Source organism: Cetorhinus maximus, chromosome 11 (genome assembly GCF_964194155.1).
Source record: "Cetorhinus maximus chromosome 11, sCetMax3.hap1.1, whole genome shotgun sequence".
NCBI classification, from domain to species: Eukaryota; Metazoa; Chordata; class Chondrichthyes; order Lamniformes; family Cetorhinidae; genus Cetorhinus; species Cetorhinus maximus.
In genome coordinates this window covers 124,369,308-124,393,097 of record NC_135889.1, presented here as the reverse complement: position 1 = coordinate 124,393,097, position 23,790 = coordinate 124,369,308, and the positions used below count along the sequence as shown (strand labels likewise).

At 43.6% G+C, this 23,790-nt stretch overlaps 1 protein-coding gene across 2 annotated transcripts in view; it reads right to left on the bottom strand.

The window, feature by feature from the left end:
- The window catches only part of LOC144686906 (desmin-like), a 154,898-nt gene that overhangs the window by 64,340 nt on the left and 66,768 nt on the right, over positions 1–23,790 (bottom strand). Inside the window, exon 4 of one of the 2 annotated variants that reach the window (XM_078552739.1) lies at positions 17,238–17,396. The exons of the other annotated variant lie outside the window; for it this stretch is intronic. Within the exon in view, the coding sequence (XP_078408865.1) occupies positions 17,238–17,396 (159 nt within the window). The remainder of the gene's footprint in view (positions 1–17,237; positions 17,397–23,790) is intronic. 2 annotated transcript variants of the gene reach the window in all.

Here is a 23,790-nt window from a genome sequence, read left to right as displayed (position 1 = left end):
CGAGTTCCATACCTTCATCCTCATTCTCTTGGGTGAAGACGAATGTGAAGTATTCATTCAACACTCTAGCGATGTCCTCTGGCTCCACCCATAGATTGCCCACCTTGGTCCCTTATGGGCCCTACTCTTTCCCTGGTTATCCTCTTCCTATTGATATACTTATAGAATATCTTGGGATTTTCCCTACTTTTACCAGTCAGAGCTTTCTCATATCCCCTCTTTGCTCTCCTAATTGCTTTCTTAAGCTCCACCCTGCACTGTCTGTACTCCACTAATGCCTCTGCTGATTTGCTTCCCTTGTACCTGCTAAAAGCCTCTCTTTTCCTTCTCATCGTAACCTGAATATCTCTAGTCATCCATAGTTCTCTGGGCTTGTTACTCCTTCCTATCACCCTAGAGGGAACATGTTGAACCTGTACCCTCCCCATTTCCTTTTTGAACGGCCCCCACTGTTCCTCTGTAGATTGCCCCACAAGTAACTGTTCCCAGTCTACCTTGGCCAGATCCTGCCTCACTTTACTAAAATCCACTCTCCCCCAATACAAAACAATTTTTTTGCAACTTGTCGATTTCTTTGTCCATAACAAACTTAAACTGTTGTGGTCACTATCACTAAAATGCTCACCCACCACCACTTCAGCCACCTGTCCGGCTTCATTCCCCAGAATTAGGTTCAGCAATGCACCGTCCCTTGTTGGACCCTCTACATATTGACCTAAAAAGTTCTCCTGTACACATTTCAAGAAATCCACTCCATCCAAGCCCTTAACACTATGTCTATCCCAATTAATGTTGGGAAAGTTGAAACTACCTAATATAATTACCCTATTGTTATTGTTTTTACACACCTCCACAAAATGCTTAGACATGTCTCTTTTTTCAACAATAACCTGTCTAAATCCTTTGGAAGACTCTCCCTTCTCTCGACAACTTACTTTCCTACCTATCCTGGTGTCATTGGCAAATTTAGCTACCATAAATTTGATCCCTTCATCCAAATCATTGATGTAGTGTGTAAATAGTTGAGGACCTAGCACTGATCCCTGTGGCACTCCACTAGTTACAGCTTGCCAACCTAATAAAGACCCATTTATCCCTACTCTCTGCTTCGTGTTAGCTGAACAATTCTTTAACCATGTTAATATGTTATGCCCACATCATGTTCTCTTATCTTGTGTAGAACTTTTGATGAGGCACCTTATCAAATGCCTTTTGGAAATCCATGTACACCACTCGACAGGTTCCACTTTATACACCTTATTGTTATTTACTCAGAAGGCTCTAATAAATCAGTTAAACACGACTTTGCTTTCGCAAAGCCATGTTGACTCTGCCTGATCACTTATGATTTTCTAGGTATCCTGCCATAGCCTCCTTAGCAATAAATTTTAGCAATTTCCAACAAGGCCAGTATTTACAGCCCATCCCTAATTGTCTTTGAGAAGGTGATGGTAAGCCTTCTAAAACCACTGCAGTCCATGAGGATGGTAGACAGTGGTATTCCCAAGAGTCAGTGCCAGGACCAATGTTCTTTTGACATGCATATATATATATATTATATATATATATATATATATATATATATATATATATAGAGAGAGAGAGAGAGAGAGAGAGAGAGAGAGAGGGAGGGAGGGAGGGAGGGCAGGGAGGGAGGGACTTGGATCTTGGAATACAGAATAGAATTTCAAAAGTTGCCGATGATACCAAAGTAGGAGTGGCAAACACTAAGGATGATAAAAATCACCTGTAACAGAACAGACAGGCTAGCAGAATGGGCAGATAATTTTCTGTGGCAGAAGGGAAAGGGAAACTTAGTGCCACAATTTTAAAGAGTGTGCAGGAACAGAGGGACGCGGGGTTGCACGTGCATCGATCTATAAATGCAGGACATACTGAGAGATTGGTTAGCAAAACATATATGATCTTGAACTACATAAATGGAGACATTGCAAAGAAGTTATACTGAACATTTATAAAGTTCTGGTTAGGCCACAACTAGTGTACTGTTCCCAGTGTTGGTCACCACACTTTACAAGGGATCTGAGGGTCCTCGATAGGGTGCAGAGATTTACCAGAAAGATTACAAGGATGGGGGATTTTGGTTAGAAGGTGAGATTGGAAAAGCTGGGGTTGTTCTCCTTAGAACAAAGGAGGTTGAGAGAGAGGTTTGATAAAGGTGCACAAGATTATGACAGGCAAGAAAAAACCATTCCCATTAAAACACAAGAATCCAAGAAATATGAGCAGAAGCGGACCATATATCCCGTTGAGCCTGCTCTGCTATTCAATACAATCATGGCTAATTTTGGACTTCAACTCCACTTTCCCCCCCCTGCTCCCCATATCCCTTGATTTCCTGAGTCTCCAAAAATCTGTTTATCTTAGCCTTAAATGTATCCAACGAAAGGGCATGCACCACCCTCTGGGGTAGTGAATTCCAAAAATTCACAACCCTTTGAGTGAAGTAATTTCTCCTCATTTCAACGATCTAAATGATAGCTAGATTATCGGCTCTTTATCCTGAACGTGTGCCCCCGTGTTTTAGATTCCCTGACCTGTGGAAACAATCATTCAGTGTCTGCCCTATCAAGCCTCTTCAGAATCTTGTTTGTTTCAATGAGACTGCCTCTCATTCTTCTAAACTCCAGAGAATATGGGCCCAATTTACTCAGCCTCTCATCATAGGACAACACTCTCTTTGTAGACGCTCTGTGAAATCCCTACATCTGACAAAGCTAGGTGGAAAGTATCGTCAGCAAACTTAGATGCATTACTCCCTGTCTCTTCACCTAAATCATTAATACAGATTGTAAATAGCTGAGGCTTCAGCACCAATCTTTGCGGCACTCCACTAGTCATATCCTGCCATCTTGGAAATGCTCCATTTATGCCAACTCTTTGATTCCTGTCCATTAACAAATCCTCTATCCATGCTAATATATTACCCCCAATTCCATGAGCCCTTATCTTGCCTATTAACCTTTTGTGTGGCACCTTATTGAATGCCTTTTGGAAATTCAGGTTTACTCCATCTACTGGTTCCCCTTTATCTACCCTACTAGTTACATCCTCAAAAAACTCTAATAAATTTGTCAAACAAGATTTCCCTTTTGTAAAACCATATTGACTTGTTCTAATCATGTTATATTTTTCTAAGTGCATTGTTAAGACTTCCTTAGCAATAGATTCCAGAATTTTTCCATTGACTGGTGTCAGGTAATCTGATCTGTAGTTCCCCGTTTTCTCTCCCTCCTTTCTTGAAAAGCACTGTTACATTTACCAACTTCCAATCTGATGGGACCATTCCCGAATCTGAGGAATTTTGGAAAATCATAGCTAGCGCAACCACTATCTCTGCAGCTATCTCTTTTAGAATCCTTGAGTGCAGGCTATCAAATCCCGGGCATTTGTCAGATTTTAGTCCCTTAAATTTCTCCAATGCTTTTTCTCTGCTAATATTAATTACCTTAGTTTTCTCATCCTTTTAGCCTCTGGGTTACCCTCTATTTCTGCTATGTACTTGTGTCTTCTACTGTGAAGACAGACACAGTATTTGCTCAATGCCTCTGCCATTTCCTCATTCCCCAGGATAATTTTGCCCATTTCTGTCTAAGGAACTGATGTTTACTTTAACTACTCTCTTCCTTTTAATAGATGCTTATAAAAGCACTTACAGTCTGTTTTTATATTTCTGGCTAGTTGATTCTCATATTCTATTTTTTCCCTTTTTATGAAATTAACTGATAATACAAGCAAATGGGACACAAATTTAAGGTATTGGGTAAGAAGCAGAGGGAATACGAGGAAGAAATTTTTCATGCAGTGAGTGGTAATGTCCTGGAACTCTCATAGGGTGTTGGAAGTGGAAACAAACCATGCTTTCAAAAAGAAATTGAGAGGAAATAAACTTGCAGAGCTTGGGGGTTGAGCGGAGGAGGGGGGTTGAGCGGAGGAGTGGGCTTGGTTGGATTGCTTCGTGGCAAGCTGGCATAGACTCAATGGGCCGAATAGCCTCCTTGTGCTGCAACTGGCTCTATGGGTGGAATCTTGTGGTGGCAATGGAGGTGTTCGTCCACAGTTGGAGAGCCACGCATTACCTCTTTCAGAAAGGCCCATTACCCAACTCCTGATGCTGGGTCCCTTGATCATGCACTAAGGAATTTCGGAAAATCATAGCTAGCGCATCCACTATCTCTGCAGCTATCTTTTAGAATCCTCGAGGGCAGGCCATCACGTCCTGGGCATTTGTCAGATTTTAGTCCCTTAAATTTCTCCAATACTTTTTCTCACCCTTTTAGCCTCTAGGTTACCCACTATTTCTGCTATGTATTTGTGTCTTCTACGTGAGGACAGACAAAATATTTGTTCAATGCCTCTGCCATTTCCTCATTCCCCAGGATAATTTTGCCTGTCTCTGCTCTAAGGAACTGATGTTTACTTTAGCTACTCTCTTCCTTTTAATATATGCTTATAAAAGTACTTAGTCTGTTTTTATATTTCTGGCTCTAATAAACTCTAATAAATTTGTCAAACAAGATTTCCTTTTTGTAAAAGCATATTGACTTGTTCTAATCATACTATATATTTTTTTAAGTGCATTGTTAAGACTTCCTCAACAATAGATTCCAGAATTTTTCCATTGACTGATGTCAGATAATCTGACCTGTAGATCCGTTTTCTCTCTCCCTCCTTTCTTGAAAAGCACTGTTACATTTACCAACCTCCAATCTGATGGGACCATTCCCGAATCTAAGGAATTTTGGAAAATCATAGCCAGCGCATCCACTATCTCTGCAGCTATCTCTTTTAGAATCATTGAGTGCAGGCCAACCCCCCCACTGCACCCCGAAGAGCCTGCTCCCTGCATGGTGAGCCCCTTTCACACTGCAGTTAATATCAGTGGTGGCAGGTTCCAGCCTTTAAGTTGGTATAAATTGCCCACTTAAGGACCACAATTGGTGGCGGGTTGGAAAGGTCATCCAGGGACCCTACCGCCACGGATTTAAATCGGGATGGGAGCAGGAAGGTGGTGGAGTCCCCACTTGCCAGGTTAAATGCTCCCAGCCAGCAAACCCACCATGGGGGAGGGCACAAGATTGAGCTATTTGACTAGATGTGTTGAATGTATCCACACAGTTCTGTTTGGTAAGGAATTCCAGGATTTTGACCCAACAACAACGAAAGAACACTAACATATATCCAAGTCAGGACGGTATGCGACTTGGATAGGAGTTTGGAGGTGATGATGTTTCTATGCACCTGCTGTCCTTGTCCTTTTAGGTGGTGGAGGTCAGATGTTTGGGAGGTGTGGCTGAAGAAGTGTTGATGTTTTGCTGCGAGGCATCCTGTAGACAGTACACACTGCAACCACTGTGAACTGGTGGTGGGGGGAGTAAATGTTATAAGGTGGTGGAGGGGTTTCCAACCAAGTGTCTTGGAAGGCGTCAAGCTTCTTCAGTGTTGCTGAAAGTTGTATTCATCCAGACAGGTCAAGAGAATTCCAGATTTGTACTGCTAGATAGTGAAGTGGCTTGAGTTACCCAATGCAGAATACCACATCCTTGACTTGTGCTAACAGCCACAGTATTTATGTGAATGCTCCAATTGAGTTTTTGGCTAACAGTGATCCCCCAGGAAGTTGATGGTGGGGGATTCAACGATGGTAATGCCATTGAATGTTAAGGGAAAATTCTCTCTTGTTAGAGATGGTAATTTGTGTCACTTGTTTCCTGCTGCATTATGGACATGGACTGCTTCAGTATCTGAGGAGTTGCTCATGGTACTGTGCAATCATTAGCGAGCATCCCCACTTCTGACCTTATGATGGAGCGAAGGTCATTGATGAAGCAGCTGATGATTAATGGGCCTAGGATACTGCCCTGAAGAACTCCTACAGTGATTCCTGAGGTTGAGAGGATTGGGCTCCAAAAACCACAACTCTCTTCATTTGTGCTACGTATCATTCCAGCCAATGTAGAGTTTCCCCTTGATTCCCACTGACTCCAGCTCCAGACTGAGACAGAGGTTTGAATTTTCGCCACAGAGACAGGAAACAGGCGGTGGGTCTATTTTTGGGTCAGAAACCTGCCTCTGGTGAGAAACTCTTAAAGATCAAATTTTCACAGGGCTGAACCCTTAATTTATAGGGAGACAGGTTTCCTGTTTGCTTAGTACCAATAGAGGGCAGGAATGGAGGCGAGTCAGATCAAGGCTGTTGGCTGTCACGATAGAGAGATTTGCAGTTTGTGACAAAGCCTTCCACTACAACAGAGGAAAGCAATATGTCACAGGAGAGCTGGAGACCTGGAACCTAGGGCAAGGCAAACCCTCACATCATCGATCAACCTGGATCTAAAGCTTGAGGCCATAAGGCCTCAGATTGTGGCAGGAGACGACCACCTCGTCATCCAGCAATGGCACCTCTCTGTTCAGTGTCATTTCACTCTGCCTTTTCTTCCTACTCCACTCATACCATTGATGAGCTGTCTCCTTCCAGGGACTCATCATCCTCAAGGTCCACACTTCTCTGGTGGGCAGCAGACCACCACAATGACCAATATCCTTGCAGGAGGTTATTGGAAGCTACCACCTAACCGGTCCAGTCACTGGAATCGCGTTTTCAGAGGTACAATGGTCAGCTCAATGGTTGTCCTGCAAATCAAGTGGCATTGGTTGTATCACTTCTTTCTGGGCATCTGTAGAGGTGTTAATAACCATCTCTTTACGATTTTCCCTTGTTCCCTAGGATCCATTCAAACACATTGGGAGACTGGAGTAAAGATCTGAGGCAGCATGGACTGGCGGAGAATGAGTCATGACAATACAGTAAGCGCATACAAGAGGTTTTGTTGTAATCGCAGACCAATTAGATGTTGAGGGAGTGAAGCTATTCCTGTTGGTGGATCTCACTGGCTAGTCACTGGGTGCCTTGATGGCCACATGGGTGCAGTTGATGACACCCTAAACTGGAGGAAATCCAGTGATGGAGGCAAAACCCAATGCCGCTTGTGCTTGTTGTTAAATAATTGTGCTATCCAGCACTGGCAAAGGGACCAGGAATTGCAGTGGTGTACAGGTGTTTGAGCTGCCTCTAAAGGTCCACAGCTGATCCTTGAACTTCTTTGCTTCTAGCGCCTTCCAAGTCCACAGTGATTTTGATGGCCATTGGTAGAGCATAGAGACCAGTAAAGAGATGGCAGGTCATTGGTGACAAGGGCACAAATATCTGACAGAATCTGCAGCACCGATTCTTGGTCATCTCCAGGTAGTTCCACCTTTGGTGGTCAATCTATTGTTGAGGTTTTGGCCTTTATTGCCTTCCTGTCGTTTTTTCCTCTCCTGTGTCTCCCTGTGAAGCCTGTTGCCCCACATTACTACTGGGCCCAAAATCTGACAGCAGTGCCCTCATTGCCAGCTGGAGCCTTCCTTCTGGGCAGATAGTCACCCAATTGTCCTTGGCAGCCTTGCCCCCTATAGTTCTGCCCTGTGACGCCAGCTGGATGCCGACAGCGTTCAAAGACTGGGAGTTGGGTGCCCACTATTCCTGCCACCTGTCCAGTTCCAAGAGCACCCCCTTAACAGGTGCACAGACGCCCTTTGCCCATCTGATGGGACCCTCACCTGCCTACCTTCAGCTGGTTAGTTTCTTAAGATGCAGATAACCTGTCTGACACTTTAAAAATCATGCCTTCTAGCATTTACAAGCTTGGTGAGAATTTTAAACTATCTTAACTGGTCTGAATTGAAGTGAGAGCCCTTCCCCCTGTGCAGCTCATTATTGCCAGCACTGGGATCGGCATCTTGAAATTGGCACATAATCCCCCACCATTATTGTCGGAGCGCCCCCTCCCACCCACCCGTGTTCTCATCTTCAAGGGACTCTGAAAATTCAGCCCATGGTTACGGTCAGGACTGGAGTTTAAATAAGACCATAAGACATAGGAGCAGAAGTAGGCCATTCAGGCCATCGAGTCTGCTCCGACATCAATGAGATCATGGCTGATCTGATAATCCTCAATTCCACTTTCCTGCCTTGTCCCCGTAACCCTTGATTCCCTGACTGATTAAAAATCTGTCTATCTCAGCCGTGAATATACTTAACGACCCAGCCTCTACAGTAAAGACTTCCACAGATTGACTATCCTCTGAAAGAAGAAATTGTTTTAAATGGTGTCCCCTTACTCCGAGATTATGCCCTCTGGTCCTAGACTCTCCCACAGTGGGAAACAACCCTGTCAAGCCCTCTAAGATCCTATATGTTTCAATAAGGTCGCCTCACATTCTTCTAAATTCCAATGAGTACATACACAACCTACTTAACCTCTCCTCACAAGAAAATCCCTCCATACCCAGGGATCAACCTAGTGAACCTTCTCTGGACTGCCTCCAATACCAGTATATCTTTCCTTAGATAAGGGGACCAAAATTGTTTACATTATTCTAAGTGTGGTCCAACTAGTGCCTTGTATAGTTTTAGCAAGACTTCCCTATAATTATACTCCATTCCCTTTGAAATAAAGGCCAACATTTCGTTTACCTTCCCTATTACCTGTTGAACTTGTATGTTAGCTTTTTGGGATTGATGCCAAAGGACTCCCAAATCCCTCTGTGCTGCAGCTTTCTGCAGTTTTTCTAAGTTTAAATAATATTCAGCTCCTCCATTCTTCCTGGAAAAGTGCATACCCTCACATTTTCCCGCATTATATTCCATCTGCCACTTTTTTGCCCACTCACTTAACCTGTCTATATCCCTCTATAGACTCCTTGTGTTATCCTCACCACTTGCCTTCCCACCTATTTTTCTGTCATCCGCTAACTTGGCAATAGTACATTCATTTCCCTCATCTAAGTCATTAATATATATTGTAAATAACTGAGGCCCCAGCACTGAGCCCTGTGGTACTCCACTAGTTATAGGTTGCCATCCTGAAAATGCTCCCCTTATCCCAACTCTGTCTTCTATTAGTTAGCCAGTCCTCTATCCATGTTAACACTGTGGGCTCTTATCTTATTAAGTAGCCTTATGTGTGGTACCTTATTGAATGCCTTTTGGAAATCCAAATATATTACATCTACTGGTTCCCCTTTATCTACCCTGCTTGTTACCTCCTCAAAGAATTCTAATAAATTTGTCAGGCATGACTTCCCCTTCATGAAGCCATGCTGATTCTGCTTGATTAGATTATGTATTTTTAAATGCTCTGCTATTACATCCTTTATAATAGATTCCAACATTTTCCCAATGACAGATGTTAACTAGTTACCTGTATTTTGTCTCCCTCCCTTTTTGAATAAGGGTGTTACATTGGCTATTCACCAATCCTCTGGGACTTTTCCAGAATCTAAGGATTCTTGAAAGATTACTGCCAGTGCATCCACTATCTCTGTAGCTACTTCCTTTAATATCCTAGGATGCAACCTATTAGGTTGGTTTATCCCCTTCCTTGAATCCTTCTTCCTCACTGGGAAGTATCTTTGTTGAGAGTCATGAACTATTTTCTTAAACGTCTGCCATTGTTCACCAACCATCTTTTCTGCTAAACTGCTTTCCCAGTCCACTCCAGCCATCTCTGTCCTCATTTCATTGTAATTACCCTTATTTAAGTTTAGCATAGTTGGATCTGACCCAATTTTCTCACTCTCAAACTGAATGCTAAATTCTACCATATTATGGTCACTGTTTCCAGGGGATCCTTTACTCTGAGATCATTTATTAAACCTGCCTCATTACACATTACCAGATCCAAAATAGCCTGATCCTTGGTTGGATTCACAACATTTTGTTCGAAGAAACTGTCCCGAATAACTCTATGAATTTGGGTTATAAGGGTCGATGGGAAAATGGCAGAGTTGAGGAGTAGCCTTAGTGATTAAGGATGAAGTTACTTCAATGATAAGAGAGAGTACAATAAAATATAAACAGGTAGTGGAGACCTTATGGGTAGAATTAAGAAATACAAAAAGATTTAAGACAGTAGTGGGTGTTGTGCATAGGCCCCTTAATAGCAGCTGTGAAGTGTATAATTTTTTCAATGTAAAGATTTAGAAATTGCCGGAAATATGTAGTAAAGGCAGAGTGGTTTAAATGGGGAATTTAAATTTCATATAGATTGGGATAGGCCAACTTGCTGCACATACCAGAAAGATGGTAAATTTGTTGAGTGTATTGGGATATTTTTCTGCAGCAATATGCCTGAAGCGAAAAAAGGGTATGCCATATTAGGCTTAGTTATGAGTACTGAAACAGATTTTGTCAACAGCCCAACGGCCTGTGAACATTTATCTAAAAGCGATCATAATATGATTGCATACAAAGGGAGAAATGCGAAACGGCTACTATGATTCTACATTTAGATGAGGATAATTGTCCACAGCAAATGGGGCATATCTGTTAATGGCTAAAATAACAGAAGATCAGTTGCCATCATTATCAGTCCCTCGAAACAAGGATGATGTCTGTCAAGCTTCACGATTTGTGTGTCCTCAGATGACTCAGCAGGCCAATCCAAGGTGCCACAGGTCTTTGGGCAGAGAGGACAAGAGTTTCCCTGAAGGAGGTGGTTTCTTGAGCCAGGTTCTGTTTTCTCCTCTTCACTTTCACCATATCTCTGCAGCAGCAGCATACAGAGAGTAGAGATAATGGGCAGGTACTCCAATTGGGAGATCTTGCAGCACGGTGGGTAGCGTCCCTGCCTCTAAGCCAGAAGCTTTGGGTTCAGGTTCCACTCCAGGACTTGATGGCCAAACAGATTGCAAATCCTTCCAACATACACCAACGGCAGGCAATAAGAGTGGGAGAGATTCCTGGACAGCTATGTGACGTAATGAAGTTTGGAATTTCTACCAATACTATTGACAGCTCCATACTGCAACATACATGTAAAAGTGCATGTTTCCACAGCAAATTGGAGTACTTTTTGGGGGAGGGGTAGGGTGAGGAGGAGTGGAGGAGAAAGGTGGGGGGGCTTGGCTCAGTTGGCTGGATGGCTAGTGTGCATCAGATTGGTGCTAACAGCATGGGGTTCAATCCCCATTCCAGCTGGGTTGGATTTGGGACCTGCCTCCTTGGAGGTCATGGTGCTGTGGGTCAAGCAGAAAACAGAAGAAAACTCTAATTGGCAAATGTGACTGGTGGTGTCCTGCAAGTATGTGTTGGGGCTTCAACAGTTCACTGTTATTTATTAATAATGGGATAGAAAACCAAGTATCCAAAAGTGCTGATGACGCGAAGATAGACAACACTAAGCCGTGTAGATAGAAGCATAATATTACGAAAAGATATTCACAGAATCTTAATGCCACAGATGGAGGCCATTCAGCTCACTGTGCCTGCATTGGCTCTTCAAATGAGCATCACGACCGAGTGCCATTGCCCTGCCTTTTCCCTGTACCCCTGTTTCTATTCAAATAATCGTCTGATGCCCTCTTGAATACCTCAATTGAATCTGCCTCCACCACACTTCCAGGCCGTACGTTCCAGACCCGAACCACTTGCTGTGTGCAAAAGTTTTTTCTCACGTCACATTTGCTTCCTTTGCAAATCACTTTAAATCTGTGCCCTCTCCTTTTTGCTCCTTTTACAAGGGGGAACAGCTTCTCCCTATCTACTCTGTCCAGCCTCCTCATGATTTTGAGCATCTCTATCAAATCTCCTCTTAGTTGCCTTCTCTCAAGAAGAACAGTCCCAATCTCTCCAATCTATCCTCATCTCCACTCTTTCCAATGTGTTCACATCCTTCCTATAGTGTGGTACAGGAATGTACCAAATACTCCAGCTGAGGTCTAAAGAATGTCTTATATAAATTCAGCATAACCTCTTTGTTCTTGTACTCTATGCCCCTATTAATAAAGCCCAGGATGCTATATGCTTTATTAAATGCTCTCTTCACCCGTCTTGCCACCTTCAATGATCTATGCACATGCACACCCAGGTCTTTCTGCTCCTGCACCCCCTTCAAAATTTCACCCCTATTTTATATTGTCTGTCCATGTTCTTCCTACCAAAATGCATCACCTCACACTTCTCCACATTGAACTTCATCTGTCACCTATATGCCCATTCCACCAACTTGTCTACGTCCTTTTGAAGTTCTACACTGTCCTCTTCGCAGTTTACAACACTCCTAAGCTTCGTATCATCTGCAAACTTTGAAATTGTCCCCTGCACACCAAGATCTAAATCATTAATATATATCAGGAAAAGCAAGGGTCCCAATACTGACCCCTGAGGAATTCTACTACAAGCCTTCCTCCAGCCTGAAAAATATCCATTAACCATTACTCTCTGCTTCCTATTTTGCAGCCAATTTTGTATCCATGTTGCTACTGTCTCCTTTATTTCATGAGCAATAACTTTTCTCAAGTCTGTTGTGTGGCACTGTATCAAATGCATTTTGAAAGTCCACGTACACCACATCAACAGCATTACCCTCATCGACCTTTTCTGTTACCTCTTCAAAAAACTCCAGCAAGCTAGTTAAACCGATTTCCCCTTTAGAAATCCATGCTGGCTCTTCCTTATCAACCCATATTTTTTAATGTGACTACTATTCTATCCCAAATTATTGTTTCTAGAACCTTGCCCACCACTGAAGTTAAACTGACTGGTGTGTAATTGCTGGGCTTATCCTTACAACCTTTTTTGAACAAGGGCGTAATGTTTGCAATTCTCCAGTCCTCTGATGGGTTGACGGTTTAAATTGAATGGACAACACCGTGGCAAATCAATTTCAATGTAGGCAAATGTGAGGTCATCCATTTTGGACCTAAAAAGGGTAAAATAGTAAAAAGCTAGAAACAGTGGAGTCCCAAAAAGACTTGGGGTCCAGGTACATCGATCATTAAAATGATCTAAATTATTAAAACAGGTATAGAAATATTTAAACTGGAATGCTGTCCCTTATATCTAAAGGATTAGAATACAAGATGGTAGATGTCATGCTTCAGCTACACAAAGCCCTGGTTAGACCACATCTGGAGTACTGTGAGCAGTTTTGGGCACCACACTTAGGAAAGCTATGCTGGCCTTGGAGGAAATGCAATTTAGATTTACCAGAATGATACCTGGACTCCAAAGTTAAATTACGAGGAGAGATTGCACAAACTAGGGTTGTATTCCCTGGAATTTAGAAGGTCAAGGGGTGATCTGATCAAAGTTTAAGATACAGATGGGTAGACATGGCGAGAAATTATTTCCACTAGTTGGGAGTCTAGAATTTTGGAACTTTCTTCCACAGACAGTAACTGATATTATATCAATAATCTACTTTAAAACTAAGATACTAGACTTGTAAACCAAAGAAGGGCGTATGGCGTTAGGTTGCAAATTAATCATGATCTCAGGCTCAAAAGTTAAATGCTTACTCCATGGGCAGAATTTTTACAGGTAGCAGGATTTACCACCCACCCATTCAAAGACTCAACAGGGAATGCACCTTGGCTGATGCTGGCTGCCCTGTAGTCATCAGCTGGAGGTGAGATTTCTGTCCTTCACTCAGGAGAAAGTACCGCCTAAGAGAACTGCTGGCCAATCTGACTGGCTGGCAACTCTGTATTTTTAAAAAAAATTTGTTCATGGGATGTGAGCGTCACTGGCTAGGCCAGCATTTATTGCCCATCCCTAATTTCCCTTGTTCAGAGAGCATTTAAAAGCCAACCACATTGCTGTGGGTCTAGAGTCACATGGAGGCCAGACCATGTAAGGACAGCAGATTTCCTTCCCTAAAGGACATTAGGGAACCAGATGGATTTTTACAACAATGATTTTGTGGTCATCAGACTTTCAAATCCAAATTCTTATTGAACTCAAATTTCACCATCTGCAATGGTGGGATTTGAACCAGAGCATTACCCTGGGTATCTGGAATACCAGTCCAGTGACAATACCACTACGCCATCATCTCCCTAATCCCACCACCGAGAGTGGTGGTGACTTCTGGGACTACAAGCAGTCTCCACAACCGTAGCCCACAGGACCAGGGTGGAGTCTTGTGGCGGGAACAGAAGGGGAAGCTCTGGGACGGTTGGGCAAGGAGGTCTGGGATCTAGTTAGAGAGATTGAAGGAGGTAGGGAGCATTTGGTGGGGGAAAAGGTGGGATTCCCTTATGTAGAAAGGGGCCAGTGATGAAATAACCGCTAACCCCTGTCCCCCTCCCCGAGACTTGAGCAGTATGATCTGCTGGGCTTTCCTGCCCCCCTCCCCAGTCCTATACCCCCTGACCTTCCTCTCTCCGACGCTGAACGTTCAGTGCTCAGCAAAGGACTTAGTTTCATACCCTTACGCCCTCATCTCAATGAATTTCGGGCTCGGCACGATGCTGAACTCTTCTTCCGCCGCCTTCATCTCCGTGCTCACTTCTTTGGGCAGGAGTCCTCTCTCCGTTCAACGGATCCTTTTATCCGCCTCCAATATTCTCCCTCCACCTGGACCCCTCCCTCTGGATTCTTACCTTCTCTTGATCTTTTCATTGAGAACTGTCGGCGTGACATTAGTCGTCTCAATTTCTCTGCTCCTCTCACCCATTCTAACCTGTCTCCTCTCTGAACTTGCTGCACTCCGTTCTCTCAGGTCCAACCCTAACATTGTCATCAAACCCGCTGACAAGGGTGGTGCTGTTGTTGTCTGGCGCACTGACCTCTACCTCGTGGAGGCTGAGCATCAACTCACAGACACTTCCTCCTACCTCCCCCTGGACTATGACACCACCACTGAACATCAAGCCATTGTTTCCAGGACTGTCACTGACCTCATCTCCTCTGGAGATCTTCCTTCCACAGCTTCCAACCTAATAGTCACCCAACCTCGGACGGCCCGCTTCTACCTCCTACCCAAAATCCACAAACAGGACTGTACCGGCAGACCGATCGTGTCAGCCTGTTCCTGCCCCACGGAACTCATTTCTCGCTATCTTGACTCCCTTCTCTCTCCCCTTGTCCAGTCCCTTCCCACCTACATCCGTGATTCCTCTGACACCTTACGTCACATCAACAATTTCCAGTTCCCTGGCCCCAACCGCCTCCTCTTCACCATGGACGTCCAATCCCTCTACACCTCCATCCCCCCACCAGGATGGTCTGAGGGCTCTCAGCTTCTTCCTCGAACAGAGGTCCGAACAATCCCCATCCACCACTAATCTCCTCCGTCTGGCTGAATTTGTTCTCACACTGAACAATTTCTCCTTTAACTCCTCTCACTTCCTCCAAATAAAAGGTGTGGCTATGGGTACCCGCATGGGCCCCAGCTATGCCTGTCTCTTTATGGGGTATGTGGAACATTCCTTGTTCCAGTCCTACTCCGGCCCCCTCCCACAACTCTTTCTCCGGTGCATCAATGATTACTTCGGTGCTGCTTCATGCTCTCGTCGGGACCTGGAAAAATTTATTAATTTTGCTTCCAATCTCTATCCCTCCATCATTTTCACATGGTCCATCTCTGACACTTCTCTTCCCTTCCTTGACCTCTCTGTCTCAATTTCTGGTGATAGACTGTCCACCAATATCCATTACAAGCCTACCGACTCCCACAGCTACCTCGACTACAGCTCCTCACACCCCGCTTCCTGTAAGGACTCCATCCCATTCTCTCAGTTCCTTCGCCTCCATCGCATCTGTTCTGATGATGCTACCTTCAAAAACAGTTCCTCTGACATGTCCTCCTTCTTCCTTAACTGAGGTTTTCCACCCACGGTAGTTGACAGGGCCCTCAACTGTGTCCAGCCCATCTCCCGCGCATCTGCCCTCACGCTTTCTCCTACCTCCCAGAAACATGATAGGGTCCCCCTTGTCCTCACTTATCACCCCACCAGCCTCCGCATTCAAAGGATCATCCTCCGCCATTTCTGCCAACTCCAGCATGATGCCACCACCAAACACATCTTCCCTTCAACCCCCCTGGCAGCATTCCATATGGATCGTTCCCTCCGTAACACCCTGGTCCACTCCTCCATCACCCACTACTCCTCAACCCCCTCCTACGGCACCTCCCCATGCGAACACAACATATGCAACACCTGCCCCTTCACTTCCTCTCTCCTCACCGTTCAAGGGCCCAAACACTCCTTTCAAGTGAACCAGCATTTCACTTGCATTTCCTTCAACTTAGTCTACTGCATTCGTTGCTCCCAATGCGGTTTCCTCTACATTGGGGAGACCAAACGCAGACTGGGTGACGGCTTTGCAGAACACCTTTGGTCTGTCCGCAAGCAACACCCAGACCTCCCTGTCGCTTGCCATTTTAACACTCCACCCTGCTCTCTTGCCCACATGTCTGTTCTTGGCTTGCTGCATTGTTCCAGTGAAGCTCAACGTAAACTGGAGGAACAGCACCTCATCTTTCGACTAGGCACTTTACAGCCTTCCGGACTCAATATTGAGTTCAACAATTTTAGATCTTAAACTCCCTCCTCCATCGCCACCCCCTTTCTGTTTCTTCTCTCTCCTCCTTGTTTTTTCAATAATATATATAGATTTTTCTTTTCCCACCTATTTCCATTATTTTTAATGTATTCCACCGATCATTTATCAATACCTTTTATGCCCTTTTAGTCTTATTTCACCCCAGCCCCACTAGAGCTACTTTGCTTGTCCTGCTATCCATTCTTAATTAGCACATTCTTTTAGATAATATCACCACCTTCAACACCTCTTTGTTCTTTTGTCTGTGACATCTTTTGGTTATCTCCTTCTATCACTGCTTGTCCCAACAACCCCCCCCCACCCCCCAAACCTAAACCTGCTTATATTTCACCCCTCTCCTATTTTTACTAAGTTCTGTTGAAGCGTCATGCATGAGGACACGAAACGTCAATTGTACTCTTCTCCGCCGATGCTGCCAGACCTGCTGAATTTTTCCAGGTATTTTTTATTTTTTGTCCTGAATCCCTCATGCCAGCTGAAAAATTGCAGTTGGGTGGGAAATTGCCAACAATTGGCCACTTAAGGGCCTCAAATGGACAGGGGTGGTAGGGCTGCCAAACAGCCTTGTCCGCGCCTGTAAAATTGTGGCTAGGTCGGGGGTGGGAGGAAAGGCAGCAGGAAGGCCCTCCAGAGAATTTTATGGAATGCTCCCCCAACCTGCAAACCCGCTGGTGGGGGACCGTAAAATTCTGCCCGTGTTTCCCCTCCGTGGGGGAAGGCTAATTACATTTAAGTAATTCATAGCTGATAGCTGATGATTGGTGTATAGTGATACATGTTTCCAAAAGGTAATGAATATGAGGCTATTTTCCAAACCTACCTTTTGCTTATATTTGTCCATATCCTCTTTATTCTTTTTAGCGAGTTGTTCATATTCGGCATGAATCTCCTTCAGAACCTGTTCTAGGTCTGCTCTATTTGTATCTGCTTGCTCAAGGTTCTGTATGTGCTCTACCTTCTTCTGCCAGTAAATGCGCTCCTGTAAGTCAAAACGTCTGTAAAATCAAGGACCATAAAAGGCCACTTGGTTCATCATATCTCATCCCATTGAGTTACTGTATGTGAAGCAGTTTGAGAGTTGAGATACAATAAGACTTTATGTATTTTTTAAAGCTTAATTTACCTAGTTTAATATGTGGATGCATTTTGAACCCTCTTAATGTCTTTGACTCTACTATCTCGTCTGTTAAAATGTTTTAATCATTTATCATCTCTTGATGAAAAAGCTCTTTCTAATATCTGTTCAAAATTAACTTTTCATTAATTTAAATTTCTGTCATCTGGTCCTACTGGCCTGACTTACCTTGACATCATGTTCTGAGTTTACCATATCTGTCATTTTGACACTTCATAGATCAAGTTTAGTGACATGCAGTCTGCACCTTTTGGAAAATTATAGTTGTACTGGTTGTGATTTTCCAAATTGCTTTGATGGCAAACAGCCTCATAATTTACACTTAAGAGATATTTTCATTTCATCCTTCAGTTAACTTTGTTTCTCAAGACTCAAGTGTCTCTAATCTTATCTCAGTTTATTTCATTAAAGGAAACAAGGGATGTGGAGCAAAGGTAGGTAAATGGAAGTGAGGTAAAGAATCACAGAATTGTTATAGCACAGCCATTTGGCCAGTTGACTCTCCGAATGAGCAATTCACCTAGTGCCACTCCCCCGCCTTCTCCCTGTAACCCTGCATATTCTTCCTTTACAGATAATCCAATTCCTTATTGGATGCCTCTTTTGATCTTGCCTCCACCACACTCTCAGGCAGTGCATTCCAGGTCCTAAACATCTGCTGCATGAAAAAGTTTTCTCATGTCATCATTGCATCTTTTGCCAATTACCTTAAATCTGTGCAATCTTGTTCTCAATCCTTCCACCAACAGGAACAGTTTTTCCCTATCTACTCTGTCCACACACCTCGTGATTTTGAATACCCCTAACAAATCTCCTCTCAATGCTAATACAAAAGGAAAATACTGCAGATGCTGGAAATCTGAAATAAAAATAAGAAATGTTGGAAATACTCAGTAAGTCAGGCAGCATTTGAGGAGAAAAAGAGTCAAACGGGTGGCTTTTTCCTGCATGGTGTCATTTCACGAGATAATTTTCATGATAACCACAGCTGAGAGGAGAGGATTGTTTAAAAAAAAGACGTTAACAACTTCCACAATCGGCATGTAAATGGCAAATTAATTTCATTATAGATTCGAGTGAAGCGACACAGTTTGGCAAGAACATTAAATAGGAAAATAAGAGTCTAAATAGTTTAAAGATGCAAAGGGATTTAGTGTTCTGAAGAAGTCATATTCAACTAGAAATGTTAACTCCATTTCTTCCTCCACAGATGCTGCCAGACCTGCTGAGCTTTTCCAGCACTTTGTTTTTATTTCAGATTTCCAGCATCAGCAGTATTTTGCTTATGTATTTAAGGGATTACTGCGGTTCACTTCTAGAGAAACAGAATTGAAAAGCATAGAAGTTTTATGTTAAACGTATAGAAAATCATAGTTACACCACTTAAAGCACTGTGCATAATTCTGTTCTTTTCATCTGTTCATGGGATGTGGCTGTCCCCACTGTCTATTCCTATTTGCCCTTGAGAAGGTGGTGTTGAACTGTAGATTGTATGATGTAGGCACTCCCACAGTGCCGATGGGAGGTCAAGATTTTGACCTAGCAATGAAGGAATTTTGATATTTTTCCAAATCAGCTGGATGTGCAACATGGAGGGGAACTTGCATGAGGTGGTGTTCCCTGTCGCCTGGTGTCCTTGTCCCTCTAGGAGGTAGAGTTCACAGGTTTGGGAGGTCCTGTGGAAGGAACTGTGCGTAATTGCTACAGTGTATATCTTGTAACTGGTACACACTGCAACCATGGTGCACTAGTGTTGGAGGGACTGAATATTTAAGCAGGTGGATGATGTGCCAATCAAACAGGTTGCTTTGCCCTGCATGGTGTCAAGTTTCTTGAGTATTGTTGGAGATGCATTTATCCAGGCAAGTGGACCGTATTCCATCACACTTCTGTGTTGTAGATGATGAAAAGGTATTGGGGAGCCAAGAGCTAAGTTGCTCGCTGTAGAATACCCAGTTTCTGACCTGGCCATTCGGCCGCAGTATTTATGTGGCTCGTCCAGTTGAGTTTCTGATCAGTGGTGACCCCCAGAAAGTTGATGGTGGGACAGGGGGAGTTCAGGGATGATAATGGCGCTGAGTATCATAGGGAGGTGGTCAGAGTCTTTCTTGAGATTGTCATTGCCAGGTGCTTGTGTGGCATGGACGCTACTTAACACTTAGCAGCCCATGCCTGAATATTGTCCAGGTCTTGTTACATGCAGGCACAAACTGTTTCATTATCAGAGGAATTGTGAATCAGTGAACATCCCACTTCTGATCTTATGATGGAAAAGCAGCTGAAGATGGTTTGGCCTAGGACATTACCCTGAGGAACTCTAGCAGCGATGTCCTACGACTGAGATGATTGATCTCCAAGAACCTCCGATATCTACCTTTTCTGCGAGGTATGACTCCAACCATTGAAGAATTTTCCCCAATTCCCAGTGACTTCAGGTGTTGCTAGGGGTCTTTGATAGCACATTGGTTAAATGCTGTGTCCATGTCGAGGGCAGTCACTCTCGCCTTACATCTGGAATTCAGCTCTGTCGTCCATGTTTGGACCAAGATTATAGTTAGTTCTGGAGCCAAATGGTCCTGGTGGAACCGAAACGGAGCATCAGCAAATAGGTTATTAGGGTGTAAGTGCCGTTTAATAGCATTGTTGTCGACACCTTCCATCATTCTGCTAATGATTGAGAGTAGACTGATGGGGCAGTAGTTGGCTGGATTGGATTTGTCCTGCTTTTTTTGGATAGGACATTCCTGGACAATTTTCCACCTTGTCTGGTACTTGCCAGTGTTGTAACTGTAAACAGCTTGGGGTGTGGCTAGTTCTGGAGTACAAGTCTTCAGCACTACAGCCAGAATGTTGTCAGGCCCCATAACCTTTGCTGTATCCTGTGCCTTCGGGCATTTCTTGATATCATGTGGAATGAATTAACTGAAGACTAGCATCTATGAAACTGGGGACCTTAGTATTTTTAGTTTTATTAGGAATCTTTCACGTGGGACCCTGTCAAAGATTTTATAAAAGGTAATTATTGAGGGTGATGTGTTGAAATGGCAAGCGACAGGGAGGTCTGGGTCATGCTTGTGGACAGACTGAAGGTGTTCCACAAAGCGGTCACCCAGTCTGCGTTCGGTCTCTCCAATGTAGAGGAGACTGCACTGGGAGCAGTGAATGCAGTAGATTAAATTGAGGGAAGTACAAGTGAAGTGCTGCTTCACTTGAAAGGAGTGTTTGGGCCCTTGGACGGTGAGGAGAGGGGAAGTAAAGGGGCAGGTGTTGCACCTTCTGCGGTTGCATGGGAAGGTACCGTGGGAGGGGGTTGAGGTGTAGGGGGTGATGAAGGAGTGGACCAGGGTGTCCAGGAGGGAATGATCCCTGCGGAAAGCCGCCAGGGGGGGTGAAGGGAAGATGTGTTTGGTGGTGGCATCATGCTGGAGTTGGCGGAAATGGAAGAGGACGATTCTTTGAATGCAGAGCTGGTGGGGTGATAAGTGAGGACAAGGGGGACCCCATCATGGGAGGCACCCCTAGTTCTAGGTTCTCTCAAAAGAGGAAACACCCTCACCACAACCATCCTGTCAAGATCCCTCAGGATCTTAAAGGTTTCAATCATGTCACCTCTTACTCTTCCAAATTCCAGTGGATACAAGCCTAACCTGTCCAAACTCTCCTCAAAAGACAACCTGCCTATTCCTGGGAACTGCTTTTAACACGTTTACATCTTTCCTTTAATAAGGAGGCCAGTACTGTACACAACTCCAGATGTTGTCTCACCCATGCCCTACACAACTGAAGCGTAACCTCCCTACTTTTGTAATCAATTCCCCTCACAATAAACGATAACATTTTATTAGCTTTCCTAATTACTTGCTGTACCTGCATACTAGCCTTGTGATTCATGCACTAGGTCACCCAGGTCCCTCCGAATCTCAGAACCCTGCAATCTCTCACCATTTAGATAAGCTTTTTTATTGTTCCTGCCAAAATGAACAATCTCACATTTGCCAGATCTTGGTCCACTCACTTAACCTATTGACGTCACTTTGTAGCCTCCTTATGTCCTCCTCACAATTTACTTTCCTACCTATTTGTGTTGCCAGCAAATTTAGCAACCATGCCTTCGGTCCCTTCATCCAAGTCTCAGACTCAGGCGTTTACAACATAGAAGGAGGTCATTCGGCCCATTGTGTCCACGCTGGTCAACAAAGATCTGACAACACTAATCCCATTTTCTAGCACTTGGCCCATAGCTCTGGAGGCTATGGCAACGCAAGTCAATATCTAAATACTTCTTAAATGTTTTGAAAGTTTCTGACTCAACCACTCATTCAGACAGTGAGTTCCAGACTCCCACCACCCTCCGGGTGAAAAGATTTCTCAACTCCCCTCTTAGCCTTCTACCTCTTACCTTGAATCTATGCCCCCTGGTTACTGACCCCTCTACTAATGGAAAAAGTGCCTTTCTATCCTCCCTATCTATGCCCTTCATAATCTTACACACCTCTCTCAGGTCCCCTCTCAACCTTCATGGAAAACAACCCCAGTCTATCCAATCTTTCCTCATAGCGCAGGCCCTTCAGCCCAGGTAGCAATCTCCTCTGCACCCTCACCAGTGCAACCAAATCCTTCCTATAACGTGGTGGAATTACAATAGCTGCACTGATGAGATTTGAACCCTTGCCCCCAAAGAATTAGTCCAAACCTCTAGATTAGTCATCCAGTAACATTACCACTACACCACTATCTCCCCTTAAATAGTTCAGCTTTTTTTGTATTTCTTTAGGACCTACTGAATAGCTTCCCACATCCAGAAACTATACTCCATGTTCCATCTTTGCGCTGTGACCTGTCTAAATTTTTTTGCAACCTATATACTCCCCATTTATATAAGTTGTAAAAAGTTGAGGTCCCAGCACTAATCCCTGTGGCACACCATTTGTCATATCCTGCCAACCAGAAAAGGACCCATTTATGCTAACTCTCTGCTTTTTGCTAGCTAGCCAATCTTCTATCCACATCAATATGTTACCCCCTATATCATGAGCTTTAATTTTTTGCAATAACCTTTGATGTGGCACCTTATCAAATGCCTTCTGGAAATCTAAGTAGAGTACATCCACTTTCATCTACAGCACATGTGACTCCTTCAAAGAACTCCAATAAGTTGGTTAAACACGATTTCCCTTTCACAAAACCATGTTGACTTTGCCTGATAGCAGGGCATTTAGAAAAATCCAAGGCAATAACATCTTTAATAACAGTGTCTAGCATTTTTCCTATGACAGAGGTTAGGCTAACTGGCCTGTAGTTTTCTGCTTTCAGTCTCCCTCTCTTTTTGAATAAAGGAATTACGTTTGCTATTTTCCAATCTAATGGAACCTTCCCCGAATCTACGGAATTTTGGAAATGAAAACCAATGCATCAACTATCTCACTAGTCACTTCTTTCAGGACCTGGGGATTTGTCAGCCTGCAGCCCTGACAATTTGCTCAATACCACTTCCCTAGTGATTGTAATTTTCTTGATTTCCTTCCCCACTTCCATTTCCTGATTTACAGCTATTTTGGGATGTTACTTGTGTCCTCTATAGTGAAGACCGACACAAAATACCTGTTTAATTGATCTGCCATCTCCATACTTTCCATTATCAATTCCCCAGATGCACTTTCTATAGAATCAACACTCACTTTGTTAACTATTTTTATTTATCTATAGAAACTCTTATCTGTCTTTATGTTCCTAGCTAGCTTTCTCTCATACTCTATTTTTCTACTCCATTCATTTTTTTGTCATTCTTTGCGGTTCTTTATATTCTTTCCAATCTTCTGGCCTGTCGCCCGTCTTTGTGCAATTATGTGCTTTTTCTTTAAGTTTGATACTGTCTTTAACTTTAGTCAACCACAGGTGGTAGGCCCTCAACTTGGAATTTTTCCTTTCTCATTGGAAAGAATATATTCTGTGTATTCTGAAATATCCCTTTAAGTATCTGCCACTGAAATTCGATTGATCTAACCCTTAACCTCATTTGCCAGTTCACTTTAGCTAGCTCTGCTTTCATGCCCTCATAATTGCCCTTATTTAAGTTTAAAATACCAGTCTTGGACACACTTGTTTCTCCCTCAAAATGAATGTAAAATTCAATGATATTATGATCGCTGCTACCTAGGGGTGCCTTCACTAGGAGGTTATCAATTAATCCTATCTTGGTACATAAGAAATAGGAGCAGGAGTAGGCCATTTGGCCTCT